General features: G+C 42.2%; 1 protein-coding gene across 3 annotated transcripts in view; it reads left to right on the forward strand.

The window, feature by feature from the left end:
- BAIAP2L1 (BAR/IMD domain containing adaptor protein 2 like 1) overlaps positions 1–23,067 on the forward strand; it is a 45,549-nt gene that overhangs the window by 12,673 nt on the left and 9,809 nt on the right. The window contains exons 1-7 of one of the 3 annotated variants that reach the window (XM_087942049.1): positions 715–843; positions 3,208–3,283; positions 8,864–8,950; positions 19,611–19,672; positions 19,774–19,845; positions 20,709–20,846; positions 22,478–22,630. In XM_087942049.1, coding sequence (XP_087798175.1) covers positions 730–843; positions 3,208–3,283; positions 8,864–8,950; positions 19,611–19,672; positions 19,774–19,845; positions 20,709–20,846; positions 22,478–22,630 — 702 coding nt within the window. In that variant the 5' untranslated portion in view covers positions 715–729. The other 2 variants (XM_087942050.1, XM_026704300.2) reach the window with 2 other exon arrangements.

Genomic DNA, 23,067 nt, shown 5'->3' on the forward strand with positions numbered 1-23,067 from the left:
TTATGGGCCAGACTCCGTATTGTAATGGTGACCAGAAAGGCAAGCCCTTGCATTATTTTTCCAGTGCCTGGAATGGAATGGAATGGAATGGAATAAAGAGTAGAGTAGAATAGAGTAGAGTAGAGTAGAGTAGAGTAGAGTAGAGTAGAGTAGAGTAGAGTAGAGTAGAGTAGAACAGCAGAGTTGGAAGGGACCTTGGAGGTCTTCTAGTCCAACCCCCTGCTTAGACAGGAAGTCTTACACCACTTCAGACAAATGGTTATCCAACGTATTTTTAAAAAACTTCCAGTGTTGGAGCATTCACAACTTCTGGAGGCAAGTTGTTCCACTGAGTCATTGTTGTAACTGTCAGGAAATTTCTCCTTATTTCTAAGTCGCTTCTCTCCTTGAGTAGTTTCCATCCATTGCTTCTTGTCTTGCCTTCAGGGGCTTTTGGGAATAGGTTGACTCCCGTTTCTTTGTGGCAGCCTCTGAGATATTGGAAGACTGCTATCATGTCACCCCTTGTGTGTGTTATTATTTCATCCAGGTGAGTGTGTGAAAAATCAAATCAAATTGCCACCTCCGCTCTCTGTTTACACTTTCACAAATGAAGGTGCAGAGTGGACTTCTGTCAAGTTGGCCTCTTCACAACAGCGGCTTGATCCAACTTGAACGAGAGGCCAAAGTCCTCAAGACCATTCAAAAGGTTACTTTGCCGTCTTCTATGGTATTTACCCAGAGGGATTTATGCCAGTTTTTTCGTCCCTGGGCTCAAGGCCGAGCCAAGATCTGTGTTTACCCAGCAAAACTCAGAACAGTCGCTGTGAAATAGGGTTGGCTAAGAGAAGACATCCTGTTCAGGTATGCATGATGTAACAGAGAAATGGTGTAGAGTAGTGTTAGCAGTCTTCCAAGATCTCAGGGGCTGCCCCAAAGAAGAGGGAGTCAAGCTATTCTTCAAAGCCCCTGAAGGCAGGACAAGAAGCAATGGGTGGAAACTCATCAAGGAGAGAAGCAACCTAGAACTAAGGAGAAATTTCCTGACAGTTAGAACAATTAACCAGTGGAAATCCTTCACAGGTTGTGGGAGCTACATCCCTGGAAGCTTTCAAGAAGAGACTGGACTGCCGTCTGTCAGAAATGGTGTAGGGTCTCCTGCTTGGTGGGGTGGGGTTGGACTAGAAGACCTCCAAAGTCCCTTCCCACTCTGTTATTCTACCTTGTTTCCCTCAGCCTGGGCAACATGGAGATGGGTGGACTTTAAGTCCCAGAATTCCCCATGGCTGGCTGGGGAATCCTAGGAGTTGAAGTCCATACATCTTCACATTGCCAAGGTTGAAGAACGTGGTTGACGAAACGTTTGACTCCTCCAGATGCCTCATGCCGGAAGGTGTGTGAGTTGAGTGCAACAAGGAAGGGTTTCTGTAAAAAAATACTTTCACCCTGTTGCACTTTTCATGCCCGCTGCGTAGGAGTGAGTGGTTTAAGATCAACTTTATGGCCGCACAAAGAGTAGGAAGAGCTGATGGAAATACCCAGCTCCTTCCAGGCTTGCTATTTTAAGAGGAATTGTAATATTAAATGCTTGTTCACAGATTTGGAACTACATTTCCTAAAATTATAAGGGTTTGCAAGATCATCTTTGTAGCTATAAAGTCTAGGAACTGCAGTGCTATCCTACGTGAAGCTGGGCGGAATCAGATTACATTAAATCCGTTTTGCCAACTCTGTTTATGTTTATACCTATTGCAACCTTTGTCTTCTTCCTTAATTTACGTAAACTGTTTTCATTTTAAAGCTGTTAATTTTCTTTTAAAAACATATCAGGTCACAGATGTATCTGTGTGGATATTTCGATGTGTGTGGTTTTTTTTTCACCGTGTAAAGGATTACGTTTAAAGTAACACGATAGTTCTTTGCTTCAAAAGCATACTTTGCAAGTTTTTAATTTTTATTTAAAACAAAAACAATCAGGAAATACGTATTCTGAAATAGTCTGGTAAAAAATTAATCTGAAGTCCCTTGCAACTTCCTACTGTTGGAAAGATTTTAATCACACTCGGATTGAGGTTCATCCTGGCTTCTTGCTAAGTACGTGAGCAAGTTGACAAACCAGATTCAGAAAATATCCTTCCTCTGCGGAGTCAGCATTGTCTGTTTATTATTGCACTTAAGCTTAAGATTAATTAGTTAGGAGAAACACAGACTGTCTTAACCAAAGCCAACACTTGGGGCAAACTTTTGTGGGAATAGGTCATGGGAAAACAACGGACTTAATTCCTGAAATTGAGTTTATTTTAATTTATATGCACTGATCTGTTGTTTAGTAATCACGTGCCTGTTGCAAATGGATATATATGCAAATGGAAAGCATATGTATGTATGTATGTATGTATGTATGTGTATGTATATGTACATGTATATGCACAGTGGCAGAGAAAAAGGCAATTCAGAGGGTGATTAAGATGGCCCAAAACATCATTGGCTGCACACTCCCCTCTTTGGAAGAACTGTATAGGAATAGATGTAAGAGGAAGATATTTAATATATTGAATGACTCCTCTCATCCGGGACATCAGCTCTTTGAACTATTACCATCGAGAAGGAGATTCAGGGTATTAAGAACAAGGACGACTAGATTTAAGAACAGTTTTTATCCAAGTGCAGTTTTGAGTTTGAATGCAGGGTCATAAGATTTTTGTGGAATTTAATGGCTGAGAGTAATGGGGTATTTACATTTTTAAATTGTATAGAGATTATTGTATGGTCTGTTGTGTTTAGTTTTATTTTTCTTTCAATGGTGTTGTCCAGTTTTACTTGTGGAAGAGCACCTCATCTCGTTGCACCCGCTTGCGAGTGTAATGACAAATAAATTCTTATGTCTTATATATAAAAATAACATATTTATATTCTTTCTGTCTTGATCAAAGGTTTTTGCCTCATGCCATCTTGTAGGGCTGGATATCACATTTTGGGGTGATTGTAATGAAAAGCAGGCCACCCAATTTATAAATACATAAATGTCAAAACACGAAGCAATGCTTTTTTTTTCCTGAGTCTGAAACCATTTTTTTAGCAAGCCTGAAAGGCCCTTGGGTCAAAAGTCTACAAGCGTTTTTAAAGGTTAAATGACAGAGGGATGAATAGCTAGAATTTTGTGTTAATTTAAGGAAAGACTTTCACTCTGTCTCTCATTTTACTTTTGTTGTTGTTGTTGCTCCACAGAATGTTATGGAACAATTCAATCCAGGGCTGCGGAATTTAATAAACCTGGGGAAAAACTATGAAAAAGCTGTTAACAGTAAGTCTCACGTTTAAGTTGTCTAGTCAAACTTTTTAATTTTGCCTTTGAAAATCCAATAGCTGCCTTGCAGTGAAATACAGGTACTCCTTGACTTATGACCACAACTGAGCCCAAGATTTCTGTTGCAAAGGGAGACAGCTGTTAAGTGAGTTTTGACCCGTTTTACGACCTTTCTTGCAGTCGTTAAGGGATTCCCTGCAGTTGTTTAAAAAGTCATACAGTTGCTAAGTGAATCTGGCTTCCCCCATTGACTTGGCTCATCAGAAAGCCTCAAAAGGAGATCACGTGACCCCAGGACACTATGTGATGACCCAAAGGGGTGTGGCACAAAGGCAACACAGTCACATAAGCAAGAAGAGTCCCTTTATTAGCTCTAACTTTGCCCCCAATGTCCAGGTTACCTTCGGCTAGAGGAAAAACTCTCCCAGGAACAGCCTTTAAGTGGAGGAAATTAAGTCCAAAACAAGGTACACACAAACTGTAACTTAAAATCCAAACAAACCAAGCTGAAAGTAATTAGCTTGACAGGGCAGGAGAAGGAATTTTAGACTTGAAAGCACAGCAAAACTCACACGGTTGGGAAGACGCCAGGAACACAAATAAGCCACGACGATACAAAGTAAAGTCACACTTGCTACCAGCAGCCTGCCTTTCTTATTAACTGTCTTCCCAGCTGTGGCTAATGAAAGGAATCAGGGCCCTTTCCTCCCCCGTAAGCCATGCAACCTACGTTTTTCCCCATTCCTCCCTGAGTACCCTAGGATGAAGAGGGGGTGGGCCTGGGTCTTCCTCTCCCTTGTTCTACCTCTCCCCTGCTCTGCCCAGCCAGACTTTGCCCTTCCCCAGTTTCTTCCACAGCCAACGGAGCCACACTCCCACTCCCTGTCAGCTGTTCTGCCTCCCCCTCCGAACCAGATTCTGACGGACGTGACACACTGCAACTGTCATAAATATGAATCGGTTGCCAATTGTCTGAATTTCGATCATGTAACCAACAAGACGCTGCAATGGCCGTAAGTGTGAAACACGGTCATAAGTCCCCTTTGTTCGTGGCTTAGTTACTGTTCAAAGTCACCACGGCACTGGAAAAAAAAAATCCACTCTGTTCGGTGCCGTTGTAACTTTGGGCGCTAAAAGACCTGTTGCAAGTCGAGGCTTACCTGTATCCCCCCTTCCCCAAAATATCAACTAACTACTGATATAATTAACTGCTACTCCTAGGAACCAGGCTAAAGATCCGGATACTTTTAAGCGTTTATCTTAAGTTCTCCCTCTTTTCTCAATACAACCTGATTTTACTTTTCGGAATCTTCTCTTCCCTGAATTTATAATCCAGGGGTTTCTTTTGATCAAACGATTTGGACAAGCTCCCCAAGGCTGCTTGGGAAGAAAAGAACGGGGCAAATTAGACCGAATTAGGTTTTTGGCCAGGGATCTGTGCGCTACCCATTCCAAGTCAGAAAGATCTCGTTTTTATACATTTTTATTCACGACAAGAGAAGCAGTCCTTGAATTACCGACACAATTTGAGCCGCCAAATTTCCATTGCTTAAGCAAAGCAGTTGCTAAGTGAGCCCCGTTTTAACTTTTTTTTTTTTTGCCATGGTTGTTAAGCAAATCTTTGCAGTTGGTAAGTGAAACACACCATCGTTAAATCAATTGATGGAAGCCAACTGGGAAGGTTAAAAATGAGAAAAGCATCCAGGTGACCAGCTATGAAATGTTAGCAAAAGCCTTTCCCCACCGCCACCACCCTGTGTGATTGGAAAACCTTGACGCATCAGCAGCTGAAGAAATTTTATGGGCTGCACAGCTGGATGAGCCGGTGTTGCAAAGGGACAGCTTGCTGACCTCAAGATGAGTCATTGCTGATCTTATTGGAATCTTATTTATTTATTGTCAGGGATCCAAAGTCGTTCTGCAGTCAATTTTAAATAAACAAAAGCAAACCAGAGCTACTAAGCCACGCCCAGGTTCCTTGCTGTCTCCTTGCTCACACAGCAAATACCGTTTCAGTTTCCAAACAGCCCTCAACTCTCTCACACACTGCCAGGACGCTAGCCAGATGAATACCGATGGACGCTGGTGGGCAGAGGCAGAATTTTTTCCCCTTATTTTCCTCCCTCAAAACTAAGCCCGGTCACATAGTTTCGTAGCGAAGCACGGGTATCGAGCTAGTTTTATAAATAATTGAAGGCAGTGAACATATATCATACGCCTTCTTCCTATTTTTCCTCACAACAAGCCTGCGGAGTGGGTCGGGCTGAGAGAATCAGTGACCCGAAGTCACCCAGCTGGCTTTCATACCTAAGGTAGAAATAGAACTCAGCGTCTCCTGGTGATTGGCCCAAAGTCACCCAGACAACTTTCATGTCTAAGGCAGGACTAGAACTCAGCGTCTCCTGGTGATTGCCCCAGAGTCACCCAGCTGGCATTCATATCTAAGGCGGGACTAGAACTCACCGTCTCCTGGTTTCTAGGCCAGCCTCTTAACCACTCTAGTAGATCCCTAAACTTTTGCCGGTTTGACTTGTTTTGAAGCTTATTTCCGTTCTGCTCGTGAGACCAAGAATTAGATCCAACAGTTAGATTCCAATTTCTCTTTTTATTTGGAATCCATTTGCTCCGCAAGGGGCTGCAGGAAAAAGGAGAAAGGGGTGGGTAGGTGGGGGAATTCCCATTTCCTGGCTGATCACTGAAGTTAGCCCACTCTGGCATCGTATCAAAAGGCAGTCTATTCCTAGAGACGATGGTCTTGTTTGGGACACACGTAATTTTAGATTATTCTTTTTGGCAATTCAGGACTTTAAAGGCAACTTGTCAGATGTTACATACGTGGGCTCTCCTCCAGTCGGCCTGCGAGACATATTTTTCCATTCAAGTAGCTTTTTTTGGAAAGTAGCAAATTAAAACCTGATGGAGACGGATGAAAGAAGCCTTAGAAATCTCCATTTACATCCATTAATTTAACAACGTGCTTTGCTGAAAGAAAGCCCTGCCAATTGCATTATTTAACTATAATGCAGGGTATTTATGCATCCTATGCAAATAAATTATCTGTATGCCTTCGGCTTTTTGGTAAGACATCCATAGCAGTCTGAACGGTCTCGACTAGAGTCCTCAACTTGTGACCACAATTGGAATGGTCATGTCACATGTCTGGGCCAAATTTTATGGCCATTTTAACACCGGTTTTTACAGTGGTGGGATTCAAATAATTTAACAACCGGTTCTCTGCCCTAATGATTTCTTCCAACAAGCAGTTCACCAAACTGCTCAGAAAGTTAACAACCCGTTCTTCTGAACCAGTGCAAACTGGCTGAATCCCACCACTGGGTTTTTAATCTCTACAGTTGCTAAGCCAATCACGTGACTATTAAGCGAACCTAACTTCCCCAACTTACTTTTTTTGTCAGCATCTGGCTCGGAAGATTAAGGCTAGAAGAGCAGAATTCTTCTTGTAGTTATTGTTGCAGAATTATTCTTGCCATAGAAATGACAACCGGATCACTGCAGGACGCAGGAAGCAGTTACAAATGTGAGCCGGGTGCCAAAACCCACAAATTGCAATCACGTGACCACCAAGTTGATCTGCTGGTTGTCAGGTCATAAATCATTTTTGCCCCAAGGCTGTCATAACTTCGAAACCGTCCTTCAATGAACGGCTATAAGTCGATGTCCATCTGCATTTCTCTCTCGGCTAGAGTAACTTTGGGATGGTCTATGAAATGTGTATGATTCTGCCTTTGATCACGTGGCTGTGGGGGATGCTCAGTTGGCAATGCGAGGTTCAGTTGTAAGTCAGGTTTTTTTCGGTGCCGTTGTAACTTTGGCCACTAAATGAGGGGCTGTAAGTCAGGGACTACCTATAGCAGTGGTTGCCAACCAATGGTGGTCCGCAAGAAAATTTTGGTCGTCCACAGAGAAATGTCCCCCCCACCCCAAAGCAATTAATCCAGGCTGTGCGGGAACACAAGGCTGCACCACCCACATGGCCTGCCCACCCTTCAGCTTAGCACAAACCTTACCTTGAGTAGTCATGCAAGCTGGAACTGGAAGGTGAGACCAGGTGAGGGAAATCCGCCCCGGGGTGGCTTGTTGGTGGGAAAGTCGGTCCCCTATTCCAGAGCTGCAGCGGTCACAGGACTGGCCCTTTGGTCATCCCAGAGCAGCTCCTCCAGTCCATGGCAGGCCGGTGCACCTGGGTGGAGGAGTAGCTACTCCGGGATGACCAAATAGCCAGTCCTGTGACTAGTGCAGCTCTGGAATATGGCACCGACTTTCCCACCGACGTCAGCAAGCCACCGTCAGTCAAAATTCATACCAGTGGTCCAAGTGGGATTTAAAATTATGAGTTTGGTGGTCCAAACCTGAGGTCCAAAAGGTTGGCGACCCCTGACCTATAGAACCTTCCCTCTGTCCAGCTTATCTCCCAGGCTTATTGATGGCAGACCCAATAAGAGGAAGCAGCTGAGATCCTGAACTAACAAGGCAAGATATGATTCTAATAAATTAACATCTCCTGTGCAGTCGTGATATGGAAATAATGAACAGAGGAAAACCAAGTTGTACTCTGGCTTCATTAAAACATTGAACTGGTTTCAGCTTCAATGTGAAGCAGAACTAGACCCTTCGTCCAGAAAGATTAAAATCTCCACTCTGGCTGAATCAGAAAATTATAGACTTCCTACTCCGTGGGAGCCGTTTCTCGTAAATGTTTAAAAAATACCCGTTGCTTAGCAAACACGACAGCGTCCAAATTGGTTTGTTCTCCATTCCGGAATGAGGGCAAAGGGAGTGCTAGGATTGTAAACTGGGTTAAATTCCTTCCACCTTAACCAACTTAAGCTTTGATTTCGAGCGACTTAAATGAGGGAAGGAAGCCCATTTCAGGGGCTCAATAACCCACCATTTAATTCTGGGTCAAATATTCTGCAGGCAGCCCTTGATTTTATTGTATGTCAGGCTGGCTAAGGGGATTCTGGGAATTACAGTCCACCCGTTTTCAAGTTCCCAAGTTTGCGGGGAGGAGGGAACTAGTTGTAGACCAAGTGGGATGTAACTTCGGAAGGCAGCTTCAATTTGATAGTCAAGAGAATAGATGACCACTCCGTCCCTATCTGGGGAAGGCTGGGTCATCTATATTGTTTTATTTTCTCCCTTTCAATTATGTCTCTGCAGTTTTCTTGGCAAGGTTTTTTCAGAAGTGGTTTGCCATTGCCTCCCTCCTAGGGCTGACTGAGAGTGGCTGGCCCAAAGCCACCCAATCAGCTTTCATGCCTAAGGCAGTACTGGAACTCACAACCTCCTGGTGACTGGCCCAAAATCATCCAACTGTCTTTTATGCCTAAGGTGGGACTAGAACTCACAAGCTCCTGGTGATTGGCCCAAGGCCTCCCAACTGGTTTCATGCCTAAGGCAAAAGTAGAACTCACCAACTCCTAGTTTTTTTTAGCCTGATGACTTAGGCACGACGACAAAGTGGCTCTCATAAGATGTTTAATTGATGGTTAAATACATTGCCTTCAAGAATGATTATCAGCTTTTTCTCTTTTTGCCTCCTCTTTTTTTTATTAGGTATGGTCCTTGCTGGAAGAGCTTACTATGATGGTATTGCAAAAATAGGCGATATTGCCGTTGCATCACCCGTGTCTAAAGAGTTGGGTAAGTACGCCAAATAAATCAGATACATTGCAGGATTCTTGACACTGAACTAATCTTGCCATTTTAACGCTCGACTGAACCGGCAACGTCTAGTCTAACAAAGAGAAACACTAGGGGTGACATGAGAGCAGTCTTCCAGCGTTTGAGAGGCTGCCCCAAAGAAGAAGCAGGGGTCAAGCTATTCTCCAAAGCCCCTGCAGGCAGGACAAGAAGCAACGGATGGACACTCACCAAGGAGAGAAGCAACCTGGAATTGAGGAGAAACTTTCTGGCAGTGAGAACAATTAGTCAGTGGAACAACTTGCCACCAGAAGTTGTAGACACTCCATCCCTGGAGGTTTTCAAAAAAAAGAGACTGTAGAATTAGAATTCACAGTCTCCCAGCTTCTGGCCTGGCACCTAACAATATTAAATCAAACTCCTCTCCTCTTTTATTCTCCTTCATAGGAGATAATGCATCTTCTAGCAGAATTTTATCCAGCTCATCACGATGCATGAATCCTCTGGCATCACCTCTTCCCCCACCACTCGCTTCATCCCAAGATAGAGAACACAACACATGCCTTCAGAAGGTTAATATATTCTCATTTCTTTTTTCTGATATGCAGATTGCCTTCCACTGTATACCTACAAAGGACGTCATTTCCACACAGATCTCATTTTTGTAAGGGAAGGCATGCCCTATCTATGAAAATTTCTGAATGGGAGTGAATCCCAGAGCTAGATCAGATGTTTTGTCTTTATACAGCCCGGACACAACACTCCCTTCGATAAACAGGCAGGATAAGAACCTGAAACAGGAGAATTTTATCTCCTAGCCCCATTGTCTACGGAGATTCTCAGTCATCCAGGTGATGGTTGTCCCAAAGGTGTTTTTCCAAAAAGCAACTGGACTTTTTTTTTTTGGTGGGGGGTGGGGGTTCCTTTGGGAAAAAAAAACTAAAGGAGAAGAAAAGAACCCAAGAAGTTTCTTGAATGAGAAGTGAAGCATTTTCTTTTCTTTTCTTTTTATTAGTTTATGATACATAATGCAAAAAATATACCGAAGAAAATTGTGGGAAAAGGGGAGGGGAAAACATAGGGCAAAGGGAAAAACGAAAGAAAAGAGGTTGACTTCCAATTGCCTTTGCAGTAGAATAAGGTAATAGCATCAAACCTCAACTTTTTACTTTGACACAATAATATAAACTAGTCGTTTCTATAGCAATAAACCTATCCAATCGGTATAACCCTAAAATCAAAGATTCAGGGTTTTTTCCCCACCTCAAGCACAAAGTCCAGAAGTGGTTTCCAGGTAGCAAATAAAAGTAATTGTGTTGTTTTTGTTCATTTAATCAATGTAGTCAGTTTAACCCTCTCTGCTAATTCCATCAACTTTGGCAGCCATCCGTCCGTTATAGGAATTAAAGTGTATTTCCATTTTTGTTCCTAGAATAACATCCAAGTTCCAAATTAAAAATGTTTTCAAAGGGGCAAAAGACCCCAAGAAAATCCAGTTGCCTTTTGGAAAGAGCATTTTTTGGCACGTCCCTAGTCATTGCCACCCGAAGAGAGTCTTATGTTCTCATTTATTTTTATATAAACGTATTATTCTGCTGATGTCCCCGTGCTATGGAGCGGAGAGATTGCCTTCGTTCCTGTGGGATCATTTCAAGCCATTCTTTTTTTACTTCTGCTAATATCATGACAGGCAGCTCTCCATTCTTGAGCAAAGGCTTTATTGAAGAAAATAAATCAACCACAGGAGCAAAATCGGTGAATAATGCCATGTAATACATAACATTTGTCCCCGGCTGTGCTGAAATGTACAAATTATTGGAAGACCGTCACCGCGATGGTTTTGTAATAGAGACTTAAAATAGATCCTAAAAGTTCTGGTAGGACTTTTTTTTTTATGTTCATTGAAAAGACAGCCTTTGGATTTTGTCCAAGTTAATTTTGGATAAAGTCCTTGATGTAAAAAATACAAAAGGTCAGAGATCTTTGAACAAAGCACTGTCATATTTTTTAGTCGTTTGCAAATGGGCCCTTCAAACAACTTTTAAGACTCAAAGCAAGTCATCCTTAAATTAGGAAGGGTTGTTTCCGAGTTCTTTTAACCATGGAAGGTTACCCATGGTTAGGTTCAGGTTCTGTCTAGGTGTTTTCCCAAGGAATCTTAAGATCTCTGCCTTAAATCTTGCAGGGTTAATCTTTGATGTGCCTTTATATGTGGGGAACTAGGTAGCTAAATACAGGTAGAATAAAAGAGTTTTTGTTCCCTCATAAAATACAAGAGTTTTCGTTCCCTCCAGTGGCTTATGTTTCTCGTTGAACCAGTTCAAAGATTTAAGCTTTTTAATAAAAAATATAAGTTTGGGGGTGGTGGAGAGAGAGAAAGATTTCAATATAGGAAGACAGAGACAAACGGAGATGATAGGTATGTAGGTACGTAGGTAGGTAGATAGATAGATAGATAGATAGATAGATAGATAGATAGATAGATAGATAGATAGATAGATAGATAGATAGATAGATAGAAATAGACAGGGATAGAAAGAGAGAGACAAAGAAAATTATAGAGAGAGATTTTAGATAGAGTGAGAGACAGACAGACAGAGAGAATAGATAGATGTATGATGTGTTGTTACTTTTGTGGCTGTATAAATCAAGCAAGAATAACAAGTTCCTTAAAATATATTTACATTAATGCTTTTTCTAAATCAATATTTGAAAAAACAACAACCCTGAGCTATTTTTCTACCTAGATATGAAATAAGATAAAAAACTTCCTGGTAGCGCGTCCTCAGAGAACTGTGAGAAAGCGAAGATTGTTATTTACCTTACTATAAAGTTACACAATTGCTTACATTTATATTTAGAATGCAAGTTCCTTGTAGGATTTGAACCTTTCGGACATCCAGATTATGAACCAAAATGTGTTTTTTAAACTCTTTTTCATACGATTAATGCAAGTCAGTGGATATCCGAGTTCTTCTCCCTTTTCAAAAAAACAAATAGAATTATTTTTCTATAAAAAGAAGCTCTTTATGCTGTAATTGTTCTTCTTTGGGTCAAAACTAATTGTAATGAAAGTTACGCGGGTCAGATTAATCTAATAATTTGCCCCACAACGAGAAAGAAGAATTTCACAGGCTTTAGAGATGATGATAATACAGACGTGCATAAAGTCACTCTACAATTTTCCACAAATGTATTCTTTGTTCCAGGTGGTTAAAGGTAAAACTTCTGAATTCTCTGTTGGACAAATACATTTTTTTTTTAAATGAAAGAGGCCTAATTGATTTTGCCTTTCAAAAATTATGCCAATATTTGCACTGTCATGCTCAAAAGGCAAAGCAGCCAGTAACGTTTACCTGATTTTTTTTTGCTGCTCATGAGGCGGGTGTTTTAAATAGAAAAAATGCCGTTATTTCCATCCCCCCCAAAAGTACTCCATGTAATCAAATCCTAATTGTGCCACTGAATCAGTTTTATCAGCGACGTCTTCGCTGTGCCAAGGATTCGGTCAGTGGAAAAACCTCCCTTCCTTTGTTCCATTTCTGAGCCTGTTCTTGAAATTGTGATTAGTTTTCTTTTCTTATGGCCACCTGAGCATAAAGGACAGGTTTTATTTTGGTTCTGTGTTGGATAGGCATGAAGTGTAGCCAACATTGCGGACTGAATGATCCGAAGGCCTGACATGAATTTTAGTGTACCTTAGTCATTCATTCCTGGTCAGGGGAGAATTCTGGATCTTTCTCCATTAACCCTTGGTGTTCCCCATTGAAGTAGGGTTCCCTATGTGGCAACTACAGATCGAACAATCTGTGTAAGGGGGCTAAGAGGAGACCTTCACTCAGAAATGTCCTAGAGGAATTTCTCCAGGAGACCCTTTCCCTTATACAGCACTAGCACGTAGACTTATATACCACTTCCCAGTGCTTTCCAGCCCTCTCTAAGCGATTTACAGAGTCAGCCTCTTGCTCCCCAACAATGTAGGTCCTCATTTTACCCACCTGAGAAGGATGGAAGGCTGAGTCAACCTTGAACTGGTCAGGATCGAACTCCTGACAGTAGGCAGAGGTAGCCTGCAATAATGTATTCTAACCACTGCACCACAATAGCTTCCTTCCTTCCTTCCATGGTGCACAGTGGTTAGAATGCAGTACTGCAGCCTACTTCTCCTTCCCAAGCAATAGTAGACTTTACAGGCCGCTCTAAGCGCTTGACAGAGTCAGCCTCTTGCCCCCAACCATCTGAGTCCTCATTTTACCCACCTCGGAAGGACAGAAGGCTGAGTCAGCCTTGAGCCTGGTGGGATTTGAACTGCCAAATTGCAGGCAGCCAGCAGGCAGCAGAAATAGCCTGCAGTACTGCACTCTAACCACTGTGCCGCCGTGGCTCATACAGGTAATCCTTGATCACAGTTAAGCCCACAATTTATGTTGGTAAGCAAGACAGTTGTTAAATTAGATTTTGACCCTTTCTTGCCACAGTTGTTAACATGTTCTGTTATTGTTAAGTGAGTTTTGAAGTTTTTAAAAAGATGTTGGACAATCATTTGTCTGAAGTGATGTAGGGTTTCCCGCCTAGGCAGGGGGTTGGACTAGAAGACCTCCAAGGTCCCTTCCAATTCTGTTATTCTATTCTAATGCTTTAAGGCTGCTGAACTTCCGTGCCTTCTCCTAGACAGAGGAGCAACATGACAGGACATAAAAACCCAGGAGATATGACTCCATCCTACATCCCCACCACCCCCTCCAGCCAGCAGGAATTAGTCTGTCTGTTGTGACACCCTGGAGATTGAGGGCTTATCTTCGGTTGGTTTCCCCTGAAGATTCATCAGCCAGGAATTCCAGGATTTTAACCACATCCTGTTTCTAATTATCAGCTAATCAAAGGTCACTTTTCTTCCTTTTGAGAACCTCCACACTCAACCGAGGAGGAATAAGGGAGAACTGCGAGAGAGAACCAGGGTTCAAAGGTGGCTATGAACATGGTTGATGACTCTGGAGGGCCCTAATATGGTTAAGAACAGCCCAGTCAAGGTTTTATTTATTTTTTGTTCGGAGAAACAGCGCAAAACGATGTTCGGGATAGGAATTACGGGAACGGCCCCGGTGAATATTTCGGCCTTCCGCTTCATTTTTCAAACCGCCACGCCCCACAACAAGCCACGGCGATGGGTTTGATAATTTTGCTCAAGGATGCACACTCACCACCTTAGAATGCATCGGCCGTGTTGTGCAAAATGGCACACCCTCTGGCAAGAAGGAAGGGGAAAAAAAACCCTATTCAGCACCTGCAAACATGATTTGGCTTATTATCAACTCAGTGGGTGCCTTTTTGCCCTGTAGGTGTTGCGTTGTGTTGAAGTTGTGTTGAGTGAGCCTTTGTTTTAGGAAGGTGGTCATGGTTGTTTGGAGAGTGACTTTTTGTCTATCTATAGACTATCATTTATCTATCATCTGTATATCTATCATTTATTATTTATATCATCCATCATTTATATATTATCTAACTCCAGAAGATGGTAGAGGACAGGAAGGCCTGGAGGAACCTTGTCCATGGGGTTGCGATGGGTTGGACATGACTTCACAACTCACAACAAAAATCTCCATCCATCTATTATCTATCATCTATCTTTTATCCTATCTATCTATCTATCTATCTATCTATCTATCTATCTATCTATCTATCTCATTTACCATATATAAATCTGCTTTTCTATATATTTATCTTTTATCTCTATTTTCTATCTATCATTTATCATATACCAATCTATCTGCCTATCTATCTGTCTATTATCTATCTATCACATTTGTGCTGTGCTTTTCCCAGCGCTCCCAAATCTTTCTCCACCTACAACTGGGATTCTACCGTTCTTCAAGGTGTCTTTTTAACCTCCACATATTTGCTGAGATTCTTTCCCTAATAGTGGTGTGGAAGAGATGAAGTTGGTCAGCTGCAGAGAGCTTTATGTTTCCAATGTAGGGGAATGTAGGAGGGAAAAGAAGGCAAAAATGGAGAAAGAGAGAGAAGGAGAGGGAGAGAGAAAGAGAAGGAGAGAGACAGAAGGGGAAGGAGAGAAGGAGAGAAAGAGAAGCAGAGAGAAAGAGGAGAGAAAAAGAGACAGAAGGCGAAAGAGAGGAGACAAGGGGAGAGAGAGAGAGAGAGAAAGAGAAAGAGCACAGGAGCATTGTTCCAATACAAAATAGATTATTTTTTTTCCATTGAGAGTAAAATCTCACATTTTCATAGGAATATTAAAACAAAGTTGAGATAACAAGCCAGCTGTTGAGTCCGTTCCTTGGATCAATCAAGGGGCTTGATCCATTTCTGGTCCATTTATAGGCATTGCCAGTAAGTCAGTAAATCGTGTTTTTGGGGACTGTTTTTTTCAAGGGCAATAGACTCTAAGCCATGGTGCTTAAGAGCTTACCTCTTGGATGCATGGTAGGAGAAGGACAGCTCTAACCTGCTCAGCAGTTTCTCAACGCAGGGCCAGCTCATCCGAGGCAGTGTTGAACAATATCTGAACCTCTTGGCTTGCAACACAGAAAAAAAAAAGGATAAAGGCCTGAATCACAGCGGGGAAGAAAAGGCATCCCCCTAACACTCAAAACTGCTCATGTGATACGAATTCATTTGTTAGTCAAAACGCTGGCTTAAAAAATCAAACGCTAATAGTCTAATAATCGCTAATAAGTCAAGTTTCATTTCACACGTTGAGCAGGATTGGTTTAATCCTGCTTTGCATGTTATATAGAAAGTCTAGGTGGTTTCCCCCGGGGGCCTTTGGTATAATTTTAATAAATTCATGCATTCACGCGGAAGGATGTGGACTTTAGGAAATGTTATATCCTAATCCTCGACTTACAACAGTCTGCTTAGTGACCATTGCAGCGTCCCCTGTGGTCACGTGATCAAAATTCAAATGCTTGGCAACTGGTTCATATTTATGACGGTCGCAGTGTCCAGGGGTCATGGGGTCATCTTTTGCAACCTTCTAACAATCAAAGACAATTCACTTAAAAACTCTGAGACTAACTTAACAACTCCAGTGGTTCACTTAACAGCTGCGGCAAAGAAAGGTCATACAAAGGGGCAAAATTCACTTAACAAACCTCTCGCTTAGCCAACAGAAATTTGGGGCTCAATCGTGGCCGTAAGATGAGGACTACCTGTGTAGGATCTCCTGCTTGGGCAGTTGGGTTAGACTAGACCACCTCCAAGGTCCCCGCCGCCTGTTATTGTGTTACGAGTGTGTTTTTTTTAAAAAAAATATATTTTTCAGGAGGACTGGCCGTTCTGAAAGCAATAATCAGTTTGTATCAAGGTTGATTCAGCCTTCCCTCCTTCTGAGGTGGGTCAAATGAGGAGCCAGATTGTTGGGGGCAAGAGGCTGACTCTGTAAACCGCTGAGAGAGGGCTGGGAAGCTCTGTGAAGCGGTATATACCGTAAGTCTAAGTGCTATTGCTATTGTATGTCACCCAGAAGCAAAACAACAGTATATAGACAGGATTTTTCCCCCACCTTGCTCTGCCAGGTAAATTCATTGTTCGTTTCCCGAACGTATCCACATCCGTCCGCAAGCGGTGAGGACAGCAAAGCCCTTTTAGAAACCACCAGAACGTTGCTTAAGTCCCCGATTCTGACATGTTAATCTTTGCAAACAGGGAACCGCCAGGCCGGTTGCGTTGCTGTAGCAGCACGTTCTGCAAAGCATTTACTGCCTGACCCGTAATCGGAAAGGTTAAAAACAAGCTCTTAAAACCCATGCACTCTCCACAAACTTTGCTCTCCGCGGGACTGGGGCTTCAGTTAAGCTCCTCCACGGCAAAGGGGAAAGGTGTCCCCATGGCTTCGTTCTGCCTACGGATAGGTGTGAAAGGGATAGTGACGACCGCACCTCCAATCCTTCCCGTAGTTAACCGATGTGTAAGCCCCATTTAAATAGGTGGGGCCTCTCCAGGCATAACCGTAATCCGGGGCCACTCCTGTTTTCCTGTTTCCATTTGCAACTTGAGGGGTTGAGCTAGTCCTGTTTTAAGAGAGCTGAAGAGCTCAGGCAGAGACGACATACAGGTAGTCCTTGAGTTGCGACAGTTCGATTAGCGTATCTCTTGTGAGTTAGACCTACCAGGTTGGGTCGTTTAAAAAAAAAACATTGCTTTTGAAAATACTTTTGTTGAAGGTTTTTCTTTTTTTCCCCCAGCTACCTAAGTAATGCCATCTCCATTCTCACCTCATTCTTGAATTGTTATCAGCAGAAGAAAGACAAAATCGTACTTGTTAGGTCTTGTGTTGAATTCTCCAGGAAGGGGGAAAGGGAAAAGGTGGCAGATCTGTGACTATCAATAAAAGACAATATCTGTAGCTCAGGGTTGAACTGTGGGATCCTTTGGTACTCTCTGAGCTGGGCGGTTTTCTTGCGTACGTTTCATTACCCAGCTAAGTAATATCATCAGTGCGAGGAGGAGGAGGAGGAGGAGGAGGAGGAGGACTGTAGAGTCCTTGATGCTCTCTGAGCTGGGTAGTTTTCTTGCATACGTTTCACTACCCAGCTAAGTAATATCATCAGTGCAAGGAGGAGGAGGAGGAGGAGGATTGTAGAGTCCTTGATGCTCTCTGAGTTTGGTGGTTTTCTTGCATATGTTTCATTACCCAGCTAAGTAATATCAGTGCGAGGAGGAGGAGGAGGAGGAGGAAGAGGAGAACGATGACGACTATGGAGTCCTTGATGCTCTCTGAGCTTGGTGGTTTTCTTGCATGTTTCATTACCAAACTAGGTAATATCATCAGTGCGAGGAGGAGGAGGAGGAGGAGGACTGTGGGGTCCTTGATGCTTTCTGAGCTTGGTGGTTTTCTTCCAGACATTACCTAGCTGGGAAATGAAACATTTCCAAGAAACAACCAAGTTTTGAGAGCATCCAATGAGCGTGTTGACTTGAGTCTCTGTATTTTTGTAGGCTCTGGTGTCATCTGAAATGCTAACAGACCGAAACTCTCTCATACTGTCCCTTGAAATACTACCAAAGCACAGGAAGATTTATTGATGAGAAAAATGCCTGTATATTAACCAATCAGATGGGGGCATGGCCTCCTTAAGCTCTGGATGGTCTACCCTGGGTGGCCACCCTTTTCCCAGAGGCTAGGCAGCTCCTGACCTTTCCCACGACTGTCGGGGATCGAAGCCAAAGGTCTTCAGCATGCCAAGAGCATGCTTTCTCTCTGAGTTGGCGTCAGAGGGTGTCAAATCAGGACAACTTTAATAGCGGTCGAGCTAAGGGTAGCTTAACCGTCCTGATTCATGGGTTGAGTTGAAGGCGGCCTCATGGAGTGAAAAACATTGGCCAAGTGGCTTTGTGCCCCAGTTAGACCCAAATTGGAAGAGGCAGAGGCACTGGACCAAGATCAGGCAAAGCGTTGATAGCATTTTATAAGGCCCTGGTAAAGCCCCCCTTGGAATGCCGCATCCAGTTTGGGTCGCCAAGATGTACAAAAAGATGTTGAGACTCTGGAAAAGAGCGCAGAGAAGAGCAACGAAGAGGATTCGGGGACTGGAAGCTAAAACATGTGAAGAACGGTTGCAGGGACCGGGTTATGTCTAGTTTGATGAAAAGAAGGACCAGGGGAGACACGGTAGCAGTCTTTGACTACTTGAGGGGCTGTCCCAAAGAAGAAGGGGGTCAACTTATTTTCCAGAAAGCAAGACAAGAAACAAAGAATGGAAACTCATCAAGGAGAGAAGCAACTTGGAATTTAGCAGAAACTTCCTAACAGAGAGGACAATTAACCAGCGGAACAGCTCGCCTCTAGAAGCTGTGGGTGCTCCAACACTGGAGGTTTTCAAGAAGAGACTGGACTGTCACTTATCTGAAATTGATTAGATTCTCCTGTTTTTTCAGCAGGCTGGACTAAAAGACCTCCAAGGCCCCTTTCAGCTCTATTCTATAATTCTACAAACTCATGAAAAAGTCCATGGATATTCGATCCACTACGAATCGTTGTTAATTATTGTGATGATTTGAGATAGATAAGATGCCGTGGTAAATTGTCCATGTGTGGATTACAGTAACAGTTGGTTAACAGAGGGTTTTGAGACAACAATCTTGCCTTTTTCTACTATGATTGTTCTGCTTGTTAACCATTTCATATTATATAGAGATATAGAAAGGTTAGTAATTTCCAAATGATTTAACAGTTTAAAAATGGGGGGGCTGTTTCACAAGAGGTGGAATCTAATATTGTTGTAATATATTAGTATTCAACTAGGGGAGATAATGTGTGTATATGTGGTTGTTTTTTAATGCACTTTTTAATATCTCACGGTTTTGCTCTGCTTTAAAAGAATTGGGGGGATTTTGCATTTTAGCTTTTTTAAAATAAAATAAAGAGCTATAAGAAAGCAGATATATAGGGTCTTTTTAAGTTGGAAGTTTTGGTGTATATTTTAAATGTATATAAAGAACGATTATCTCTATAAAATGTACAAAACAAAACATAAAAAACCCAGTTCCTTATAACCAAAGCCGGATTCCTACAAAGTTTCTTCCATTGTTTTTGGCAAGGAATTTGAAAAAGAAATCAAGATATTTGACTTGTGCTGCCCTTCTCCCTTTGTTTGAAGGGCCCAAGGAACCAGAAATAAAATTTAATCTTGTTTGTCAACAGGCCACGTCCTCATTGAGATTTCTATCGCTCAAAAGAAACTCAACGACAAGCTAGAAGAAAACGTAAGTAAATCTGCCCACAGTGCTTTAAAATATTATACGCATATTTTCCTATGAAGATATGCTAACCTTCTCACCTTTCTGTCAATTTTTCATGACTACAGTTCAAGAAATTCCATAAAGAAATTATATCGGAGCTGGAGAAGAAAACCGAATTAGATGTAAAATATATGAATGTAAGTGTATTATTTATTTTTTTTAAGTGCCTGAGAAGATTACATGTAAGAATTTGCTAGTTTCTTGATAGCAGCCACAAATCAGTCATGTCTCTGAGATGACCATCAACCTTCCTTCCCCAACCTCTGTAAAATCTAGGAATTTAGTCTGTTGTGAGTAACATAGTTTTATGCTAGCACTGATGATGTCACCTTGTTGAGTCATGAAACCTCTGCAAGAAAACAACCCAGTTCAGAGAGCTCCAAGGACCCCCCTAATATAGTTTTAACTTGGAAGAAGCTGTGGATTCATTTGCTGGTTCCTTCTGCCAAACCTTCTCCTGCTTTGATGTCAACCAAAGCCTTTTTTCCAGTTAGAAATCATCTAAAACAGGGGTCCTCAAACTTGACAGCTTTAAGACTTGTGGGCTTCAACTCCCAAAATTCCTCCTCCAATCCTGTTAGCTCAGGAATTCTGGGAGTTGAAGTCCACAAGTCTTAAACTTGCCAAGTTTGAAGACCCTTGATCTAAAAGGTGAGAGAATATCGCCATGCATAAAAATAAAATAAAAGAAGGCAGCAAGAGATATGAAGAACCTCCAGTTTTCTGTGAACAGTTTCTTGACTTCTATTTTTCTGTTTTCTCATGCATGTTCCTCTCGTAATTTTTCAACGGGTTGGAGCATGTCCTAATAAACTATAATAACTATAATAATGCTGTTATTCCCTACAGTTGAAGAACAGTAGGGAACAGGCTCCTATATTTTTTTTTTAGCATGACGTCGTCAGCTTTCCTCCCCTAAGTAGGAACCCGTGGATACCAGATTCCCAACCTCCCGACGGACTTCTTTCCAAAAATACCTCTGTGAACTTTCTCCTTACAGGCTACTCTGAAGAGGTACCAAACCGAACACCGAAGCAAATTAGATTCTTTGGAAAAATCTCAGGCCGAACTGAAAAAAATCAGGCGGAAAAGCCAAGGGGGACGGAACGCCATTAAATACGAACACAGAGAATCCGAGGTTGGTACCTTCACCTTGACTCAAGTTTCCTTCCCGTATTAGTTTGAACGTTAAGTCAAGCTTACTTCATGCTTGTTAAAATTCAAACCCTGTAACTTTTAAAGAGGCCGAGCCTTTTGTAATGAGTGTTTGGAGTGTTTACTTGGCCGGATGCCCTTCCTGTCACCAATGCGGAGTTTTGTTGATATATTCTCAGTGCGCCCAGAGAGAGACATCTCTGCCTCTATCTGGGATCGAACTCACAGCCTCCTGATTGTGAGCCGGGAGCTCCACCTCTAGGCCACCACACCACAATTTAGTGTTATTCATGCTGTTACTTACATAAATAACCTTTCGTATTAATGTTCCTCTTCAGTGTTAATACAGGTAGTCCTTGACTTACGACCACAATTGAGCCCAAAATATATGTTGCTAAGTGACACATTGGATAAGTGAGCTTTGCCCCATTTTACGACCTTTATTGCCACCTTTGTTAAGTGAATAACTCGACTGTGAAATAAATCTGGCTGCCCCATTGACTTTGCTTGTCGGAAGGTCACAAAAGAGACGTGACCCAGGGATACGGCAATCATCATAAATATGAGTCAGTTGCCAGCCACCTGAATTTTGACCACGTGACCATGGGGACACCGCAACAGTCGAAAGTGTGAAAAATGGTCATAAGTCACTTTTTCCAGTGCCGCTGTAACTTTGAACGAACTGCCGTAAATTGAGGATTACCTGTAACACTATGAATTGATATTGAGATTATTTTCAGAAAAGCAAAGGATTCTTTGAACATGCACAGCACGAGTATTTTGACTTCTGCTCTTCATTTACACAGATGACCAACAATTAACATTCACCTTCACCTTCCGTTATACTAAGCTCAACCAAAGTGGGAAGGAGAAGTGAATTCTTGACATCCATTCACATATAACCTGGATTCAAACCTGTTTTCTTCTCCTTGAAGTATCCCAAAGTGCCTTAAGAAAGATTTTTTTTTTTAAACTTGTTGGGGAATAAAGTTAGTCTCTTGACATGATGTGGCAAGAATATTTATCGCCTTTCTTCATGTCAACAGATAATCTTCCAGTCCTGGAAAAATTAATTGGCTATTGTGTAGGTTGGCAGCCTTATCAAGGGAATATATGCGTTGGAAGATAAATGATATTTGTGCGTGTTGATACAGAGTGGCAGAATGTGACTAGACTGCCGCAGTTCTATTTGAGAAAAAAATTAAAGTTTGAAGCTGCCATTAAACTCAAGTTGTACAAGAATCCCTCTTTCCCAGGCCTGAATATTGGAAGAATACTGAGTTGTTTTTATTTTGCTACTCCTTACTATTTTAATACATGTAATGTGCCGTCCGTTTCATTGGTTCTAGTTTTTATTTAGCGTTGCACAGTTGTGATTTTAATTGTTTCCACACTTTTTTACAGCTGGATGAGAGGGATGGCATATAAAATGAAATAATGGAGAGACAGACAGACAGACAGACAGATGAGAAAGAGAGAATGAGAATGAGAGTTTCATTATTGGACTGTTGACTTGAGATGGGATTTCCTAGAAAATATGGCTGGAAATATCTTAAATAGCGCAAGATTTGTGTGCGTGGTTGTCTGAATCTGGTATTTTCATGCTTTATCTAGTATTTGGAAACCGTAAGCTCCCGGCAGAGCGATATCCAAAGATTTATTGCGGAGGGTTGCAGAGAGGCCTTGCTTGAAGAGAAGAAAAGGTTTTGCTTCCTGGTGGACAAGCACTGCAATTTTGCTCAACGCCTGTTCCATTACCATGTGGAGGTGAGTTGTGGGAGAAGGACCTGTGTCCATCAATCAAAATAGAGCTGGAAGGGACCCTGGAGGTCTTCTAGTCCAACCCCTTTCTCAAACAGGAGGGCCTTTTTCAGACAAGTGGCTGTCCAGTCTCTTCTTAAAAACCACAAGGGATGAAGCACTCACAACTTCTTAGAGGCAAGTTGTTCCACTGTTTCATGGTTTTTCACTGTCAAGAAATATCTCCTTAGTCCCAGGTTGTTTTTTCTCCTTGTTTAGTTTCCATCCTTTGCTTCTCATCTTGCCTTCTGGTGCTTTGGAGAATAAATTGACCCCCTTTTCTTTGGGGCATCCCCTCAAACACTGGAAGACTCCTCTCATGTGCTCCCTGGTCCTTTTTTTCTCTACACTATCCATACCTAAATCCAGCAACCGTTCTTCATAGGTTTTAGTCTCCAGGCATT

Source organism: Pseudonaja textilis, chromosome 14 (assembly GCF_049901715.1).
Source record: "Pseudonaja textilis isolate UNSWEBS1 chromosome 14, rPseTex1.2, whole genome shotgun sequence".
In the NCBI taxonomy this organism is placed as follows: Eukaryota; Metazoa; Chordata; class Lepidosauria; order Squamata; family Elapidae; genus Pseudonaja; species Pseudonaja textilis.